Below are 8,541 nucleotides of genomic sequence, written 5' to 3'. Positions count from 1 at the left end.
ATGACAGTAGATGAGTTGCAGAGTTCATTACTTATACATGAACACAAGATAAAAAGGTAGGAAATAACTGAACAAGCATTGAAAGTCACAGAAGACTATTATGCTCCACAAGTTACTGAACATTTCAGTAATAAGGAAGAGGGCGGGGTGGATACAGAGGCAGAGGAAGAGCAGAGGTAGAGCTTTTGACAAATCTATAGTTGAGTGTTATCGATGTCACAAGCTGGGACATTTTCAATACGAATGTTCCACATATGCCAACTATGCAGAACACACAAAGTTGGATGAAGGAAAGCAGATGTTACTTATGTCATATGTGGAAATGCAAGGAGACAAACAAGATGAAATGTGGTTTTTGGACTCTGGATGTAGCAATCACATGAGTGGAGACAAGAAATGGTTCATTGAACTTGATTAATCATTTAAACATATTGTTAAACTAGGAAATGACTTCAAATTGAATGTCATGGGAAAAGGCAATGTTCGAATGAAATTAGAAGGACGAATTGTGACCATCATAGAGGTATTTTACATTCCTGATCTCAAAACAAATTTGCTTAGCATTGGTCAGCTTCAAGAACGAAATTTGTCTATACTAATTAAGAATGGATGTTGTAGCATTTATCATGCTACTGAAGGTCTAATTATACGAACTATGATATCTGCAAATCGTATGTTTGTGCTTATGGCATCTATCGTTATTGTTGATACTAATATATCAAAGGCAACATGTTTAAATGTAACTTATGAAAATATTACAAGCTTGTGGCACCAGAGGTTTGGTCACCTGAACATGAAAGGACTACGGACTCTTGCATATAGGAAGATGATTCAAGGCCTGCCAATATTGAAGAATCAATCCAAGTTGTGCACCATATGCATGACTGGAAAACAACAACGACTTTCCTTTCCACAGAAAAAGCACTTGGAGAGCTTCCAGACCTCTACAACTCATTCATTCAGATATATGTGGTCCAATTACTCTGAATCTCATAGTCATAAAAGGTATATCCTTACCTTTATAGATGATTATAGTCGAAAAATGTGGTCTTATTTCTTACATGCCAAGTATGAAGTCTTTGATACATTCAAAAGGTTTAAATCATTGATTGAAAAAGGAACAGGATAAAACATAACCTGTTTGTGCACTGGAGGAGGAGAGTTCAACTCATCAAAATTCAATGACTACTGTAGCAATAATGGAATCACAAGAAAACACTGCACCTTACTCACCACAACAGAATGAAGTGGCAAAAAGAAGAAACCTAACCTTGATGAACATGGTGAGATGCATGCTCACAGCACGATATGTTCCAAAGAAATATTGGCCTAAAGCAGGAAACTTAGCCACTAATATTTTGAATAGATGCCCAACCTCAGTCCTACCAAATATGACACCTGAAGAAGCTTGGAAAGAGAGAAAACCTTCAATCACACATCTCAAGGTGTTTGGATGCATAGGATATGTTCACATTCTTGATGTTACAAGGAAGAAGTTGGATGAGAAAAACATCAAGTGTGTATATATGAGAGTTAGTGAAGAGTCCAAAGCTTTCCGAATGTATGATCCAGAAACAAACAGGATGGTTATTAGTTGAGATGTAGTTTTTGATGAAATGCACAAGTGGGACTGGAAGAAGTCATAAGGAGTTAATTCTCTTGAAATAAAGTGTGAAGAAGAGGAAGAAAATCAGGGAAGTAAAGATTCAACAGTGACAAATCAAGAAGATAATGAGAATGCAGAAGAAAGTACAAAAGATGAAAGAACTAAACTCCCAGAAAGGAGAAGACAACCACCAGTATGGATGAGGGACTATGAATCTGGAGCTGGACTGTCAGAAAAAGACGACGAAGAAGAAATGGCACATGAAGTGGAACAACTCACTCAAGAGATGCAGCAACTTGCCATGTTCACATCATATGATTCAATTGATCCCACCACCTTTGAGGAAGCAATCAAAAGTCAGATATGGAGGGATGCAATGGAGAATGAGATTGCAGTAATCAACAAAAATGGAATGTGGGAACTAACAACCTTATCGACAAAAGCAAAGAAAATTGGTGTGTAGTGGGTATTTAAGACCAAGATAAACGAAAAAGGAGAAGTAGACAAATATAATGCTCGTCTTGTAGCAAAAGGGTATGCTCAAGAAGCTGGAATTGATTACACTGAAGTATTTGCACCTGTGGCAAGATGGGACACCATTCAATTGACTTTATCCATTGCAGCCAGTCGAGGTTGGATAGTTTATTAATTAGATGTCAAAAGTGCATTCCTACACGGAGAGTTGGCAGAAGATGTGTATGTGGAACAACCAAAGGGATATGTGCTAATCGGTGAAGAAGACAAGTGTATAAACTAAAGAAAGCTCTCTATGGGTTGAGATAGGCACCTAGAGCATGATTCAACAAGATAGAATCATACTTCCTCAAGGAAGGTTTTGAAAAAAGCACGAATGATCACACGTTATTTACAAAGAAAGAAGGAGCAATAGATGTTCTTATTGTGAACTTGAATGTAGATGACCTTAGGAAATAGTGAAAAAATGTTCCAAGAATTCAGAAACTCAATGAAAAAGGAATTTGAGATGACCAATTTGGGCAGGATGATATATTTTCTTGGTGTGGAAGTCACACATACTTCAAATGGCATTTTTATCTGCCAGAGAAAATATGCTAACCAAATACTTGAAAGATTTGGTTTTCAAAACTGTTTAGTTGTGAAAAATCCAATCGTTCCAAGGTGTAAGCTCACAAAGGATGTTGGAGGATTGAAGGTTTATGCTACTACATATAAGCAAATGGTGAGAAGCCTTATGTATTTAATTGTCACTAGGCCAGACTTAATGTATAGTGTAAGTTTAGTGGCTCATTTCATGAAAGCACCAACTCTTATGCATCAACAAGCAATAAAAAGGGTTCTACGCTATTTGAGAGGAACTACTGAACTAGGTTTGTTTTACAAAAGAAAAGGAAGAGAGATGTTGGTAGCATTCTGTGATAGTGACTATGCTGGAGACTATGATGACCGAAGGAGTACCTCAGGATATGTTTTTAAGATGTCAAATGGATTAGTTGCTTGGAGTTCTAAGAAGCAACCTGTGGTATCACTATCCACCAACGAAGCTGAATATATCTCTATAACAGCTTGTGCTACTCAAAGTATTTGGATGAAGCGTGTACTTGAGAATTTGGGGATTAAGCAAAATAAATGTATAATTTACTGTGATAACAACTCAACAATTAAACTTTCAAAGAATTCAGTCATGCATGATCCAAGTAAGCATATTCATGTTCGATTTCATTTTCTTCGGGAGTTGACAAACCAAGGAAAAGTTGAATTAGTATACTGCGAAATTAAGGATCAACTAGCTGACATCATGACCAAGGCCTTGAAGCTGGAAGCATTTATGCAGTTAAGAGGAAGACTTGGTATATGCCATATTGAGGAGATAAACTGACTGTATTTACTAAAATAATAGTTCGGTTTAAGGGAGGAATGTTAGCCATGTTTTGATTCTTTTGTTAATAAATATTATCCTTAGAAATAGGATACTTAGTTTTTATGTTCTATAAAAATAGTCACGTTTAGTAATGTTCAACCATAGAATACTTAGTTTTTATGTTCCATAAAAATAGTCACGTTCAATAATATTCAACCACGTTTAGTTATGTTCTGTTTATGTGATATTTTTGCTTTTTATATTAGTTACTGTATTGACTATATAAAATCATTTACTTCATTGAATAAATCAAGCTTTTAAAGCTAGAATTGTGCTTTGATAATATTTCATTTTAAACAGTGCCGCACGAATGGCACAATGCGGCCCAAGGGGAAGGGAAAAGATGGAAATGACAATGTAATTCAGAGTTTTTACTTTGATTTAAGGGTAAAACAGGGATTTTAAAATTTAGGTGGATGCAAAAAGAAAACAAAGCGGTGCAAGAAGTAGCAGGTTTGATTTTTGGAAAAAACCAGGGATGAATTGAAATGAAGTGTAATGAATATGAAGTATATTGGAATAAAAGTTCTATTTGTTATTGTTTTAATATGAAAGAATGAAAATTTTGTTCAGTTGAATATCATCATTTTCACGAAAAAGGAAGGGGGAAATTAAGGTAAATAATGGAACAATTTTTACTACTTTTACTCAATTTGCATATACATTGTGTTAGTGAAAAAGGACTTGAGAGTTTAATTTTCCCTAAAAGACAGCTTTTTGCTAGATCAAAACCAACAGATTGATCACTAAAAAGCATTCAGATTTCAAAAGGATCTCATCAAATGTAATTACGCATCCAGCAAAAATTGGATATGCATGCCTTGCATTTTTCGTTTAGAGAAATTATTGGTAGAATGTTATTTATGCTTTCTCCTGCACAAAGCATTCTATTTAAATGGGGGCATCTTCCTTATAGTAGAGGTATTGTTTGATTCAACGTGCGCATAGTATTACATATAAAAAGTATTATATTACCATCAAATTTAAATGAAATTGGCTTTTGCAAACTTAATTTTGATGTGAAGTTATTTGGGTACTGCATCTGTTTTTCATTCGATCGTTAGCCACAAACACCACTAGAAAATTCAGTAGCTTGGTAATATCATGATGTAACTTTATGATACAAAGTAGTATAAAAGAATACACGGCAATAATTCTTAAAACTTTTACACTGGTTATTGAAGTTCTCAATAATATAGTGTACCTAATGTATGGGACAATAAAAACATCCTAATTTGATTTCGACACAAATATCAACAAGTTGAAAGTTTAATATACATAAAGAAGCAAATCGTATCTTATGCATTCTCTGGTGGTGATTGATCAGAAGGTCTGACCAGGTGCTCTCTGATTTGATCTTCATGCTCCGTAGTGGTATCCGATTTGGAGGATTTATTTCCAGCATACAGAATATAATGTTGAATAATGAAGATAATGTCGAAGAATACAGACACCTGTAGTTGAGTATTACACAAAAAACAATGTCACAAGCCTCTCTCAACAGTGTATGACTAACCTAATAAACAAGCATAATTTAACAGGCACAAGCTCCATCTAGATCTATGCAAAATCAAAAATTGGTTTCTCAATACATGCATCTACTAGGTAGTGAGCATCACTTTTGAATAAAAAAGAAATCATTCTTCAACGGAAAATAATAGTATAACTTTAAAATTAGAATAAAGATTACAAAACAAAAAGAGAATCAGTATTTGAATCACAACTGCATGCAAAATATATGAAAAAAAAACAATTATAACGCAAGAAAGAAGTAAAAGAATCCTCAAGAGAGCTTCCCATACCAGAGATAGCAACACTTTTCCTATATTCCCGTAGAAGTTGACCCATGAATCTAGAAAGATGGGATTTAAAATAAGTTCATATGAAAATATATAATCAAATGACAAGAAATATAATTAGCAGATGTGAGTAATGACATACTTTGATCTATTGATTGCACAACCATCTGTCCATAGTTTGCTACTCCTCCAGAAAGATCAAGTAGAATGTTACCGATGCTGAAGCCATCAGTACTTTTTCTCAGGAAGTTCATAACTGCCTACATTCATAAGAAACATAATTACATGGACTGCGAGAGGATGTAAAGTCAGGCCTGATTCTGTTGAGAGAATAGAAAATGTATGATGATATATAATTTCCTTTAATTCAATGTTATAATGCACTCACATAAAAGAGATAAATAAGGCCCATTTCATCGATGAAACAATCCATTCAAGTTTTCAGAGTTTATTATTACAGATCTGGAGCTAGATCTGTTACGTTTTCCACTTAAATGGAAGGGTCTAGGACAGTACGATAGCTCACTTTTCCAAACCAGTCAATTATTTTACATGAAGTATATGTCTAAAGCCCAAATTGTGAACGATGTCAACAATAGAAAATGGTGCTTCAACTATCACTACAGGAATATTTTAAACTATTAGAGGATACCATGAATAGAGAGAAAGAATTGAGTTCCAAATTTCCTCTGCCATCTGACTCCTTATGTTTAATAACTTGGTTTTTCTATCACTAGCAGGAAAGTGTTAATTTTAAGTAGAAATGACTAGAAGGACATCGGAAAAGAACATGAATTGGTTCATTAGTATTTAGGAGCAGATACTTAAATTAGTTTCGGCCATGAAATTTTAGTTTAAAAAAATGATGTCAATAACAGTCTAAAGATAAAAAAGAAGACAAATAAATTTGAAAAAGAATCCCCAACCTGAGGAATGTACTTTATAACCGTCATAGTTACTTGAATTGTGCTGCAACAAAATCAACGTAAACAAAAAAATTAGAAAAACTTTAATTACATCCAAAGACTAAAGCAACCAAATATTTTGTATCAACACAGGACATGAACTGTAGCACTACAGCAAAGGTGGATCTGAGGTAGTTCGATATACAGAAGAAGATTCTAAGCTTTGTCTTAACATCATACCGTAAGCTGAGTCCATGGTGGTAAGAACCCCATCACATGAAAAATTGAAATGTCTTCTTTATAAGATTGGTCACAAAATAATAAATCATAAAGGTTCTCAAATTAGAATATAAATACTTTCAGCCAAATCTTCAATTTCATATGCACCTGCCAACCCAAATAAAGAGTAAACAGAAAATGTTTGCTTAGATTGACCACATTATCTTCTTAGTAATTGATGAAAAAGAAATAAGCTTTCTCCTATTCTGTGAATAGCATGCCAGCTCGAGATGAATTAGTGGTCTCAAGAAAGCACCGAAAAATTTACCACATGCGAGCTCCATAAATTGGTGTCAGAAACTAAACAATATCTAATCTTCAGTAGTAAAACAATTAACATCCCCTATAAAACAAAAACTATATCCACGAATATATTCTGAGATTAAATTGAAGGCCATAAAGAACGAAACAAAAGCAATTAACCAAGTAAGCATGGACAACATACTTGAATATGGAGATAAGCCAAAGCCAGGAATGATTTGACAAAGCAATAAAGAAACAAACTGCTGCAATAAGCCAAGCAACAGAGACAATTCCAATAGAAACTTTGGACACTTTCTGACTCCCACGCTGCAAACAAACAATTATTAAGTTCAGTAAAAAATCGATAACTCAGTCCATAGAACAAAAACGAAGAATATTCTCATTTTTCAACAATATCATTCTTACTTCGTAGATTGCAATCTGGAACAACGTGATTGCCGTCAGTAGAACAGCATGGATCGAGAAAGCAACATCATTTGCAGCCACAGGTATCATCTGAAGTAGGCGGAATTAAAACCATATCATCGATCTCTAAATGTTTATACACACAACAAATATTACTTCAACTCTCAAACAATTCACAATTTTCCAATCGTCAAAATTTTCTCCAAAAAACAACAACAAAAGAGTCCTTAACCGTTCCTTCAAGAGCAATTCCTATTTTTGTTCTCACGATATGAACCACTTCTACACTAGCCAATCGATCGGGAATCACCATTCATTCTACTCTAAAGTTATATTACATTCAATAAACGAAACTTATACGACAATTTGTGATTCAAACATAATTCATATAGGGTTTGTTTACATAAACTTCAATGTAACCACTTTTAGAAGAGAAAAAATAAAATGCGTTTTTTCCTACAGTAAAACTTTATGTAGAGTTATTTATCATAAAGTATTTTACATCAGCTTTTCCAAAAATCTGAATTTTTTAACTTATAAATAAGTTTATTTTACCATGCAGAAAAGTAGATTTTATTTATTCTTCATATTTTCCTGGAAGTCTAAGAAATTTATGCGAAGAACCACTCTCTCAGATAATGATAAAATTGCCTTTCAGAGCGTGATATGATATGACATGAAGAGTTTAGCACACATGAAACGTTGTCGTGTTCATTTAATTGATAAACGATTGAAGAGTGTTTGAGAAGGAACCTCTCCATAACCGTATTTGTCGAAGTATTGCTTCTGAATAGCAGAGCTGAAGTAGAGAGAAGCGTTGTATATGAGATAGGTACTGTGCTTTGTCAGATTCAGTACCACGAAATCGAAGTTGAGCCCAACCACACTAAATTAAAAAGAAAAATTAATAATAAAATATTTAAGTTTAATCAAAAACATAGAGGATGAGAGAAGAGGAAGATGGTACCTCCTCCTGCGAAAATTCAAGATGACTTGAGGGTAGAAACTGATGGACCAGGAAACGAAAGCGAACCAACCCAGAGCCTCGTACACAACTTCGAGTTCAAACGAATTCCACGAAGCCATTTTCTTCGCTCGCGCAACAGCAATCATCAACTGCGTAGGTGCGTTCCTTAAATATCAAAGACTATAACGCTGACGTAAACGATTGAATCTATTTTAAATATCTGAAAATTCACCAACTACATAATTTCAACATAAAAAGGTTCCGTTCTTATTTCGTTCAGCACCATGTTATGAATATTTAGTATTTTTTTATTTATATATCTTATTTTGACCAATGCTCGAATTAAAAGCTTAATAATACAATAATTAAGGAATTGGATATTTATTGAACTTAGAGTAGAATCATTTGACCTTAATTTA

The 8,541-nt window shown here is 34.0% G+C and overlaps 2 protein-coding genes across 2 annotated transcripts; one reads left to right on the top strand and one right to left on the bottom strand.

Annotated features, from left to right (window-relative positions):
* The first annotated feature begins 1,199 nt into the window (after positions 1-1,199).
* Positions 1,200-2,069, top strand: LOC148197828 (uncharacterized). Its single transcript, XM_088115644.1, has 2 exons — positions 1,200-1,586; positions 1,671-2,069. Exons 1-2 carry the CDS (start codon positions 1,200-1,202, stop codon positions 2,067-2,069), a joined length of 786 nt encoding a protein of 261 aa, XP_087971770.1.
* Positions 2,070-4,580: 2,511 nt separating this feature from the next.
* LOC148197827 (cystinosin homolog) lies at positions 4,581-8,317 on the bottom strand. Its single transcript, XM_088091835.1, has 8 exons — positions 8,123-8,317; positions 7,909-8,041; positions 7,156-7,245; positions 6,932-7,056; positions 6,229-6,271; positions 5,445-5,562; positions 5,306-5,355; positions 4,581-4,957 (listed from the first exon to the last, which is right to left on the bottom strand). Exons 1-8 carry the CDS (start codon positions 8,266-8,268, stop codon positions 4,802-4,804), a joined length of 861 nt encoding a protein of 286 aa, XP_087947961.1. The 5' UTR covers positions 8,269-8,317; the 3' UTR covers positions 4,581-4,801.
* Between the last annotated feature and the right edge of the window lie 224 nt (positions 8,318-8,541).

The sequence above is a fragment of the Vigna umbellata genome, chromosome 5, assembly GCF_029865625.1.
Source record: "Vigna umbellata cultivar VRB3 chromosome 5, Vumbellata_1.0, whole genome shotgun sequence".
NCBI lineage: Eukaryota > Viridiplantae > Streptophyta > Magnoliopsida > Fabales > Fabaceae > Vigna > Vigna umbellata.
This window is presented reverse-complemented; position numbering and strand designations above follow the sequence as displayed.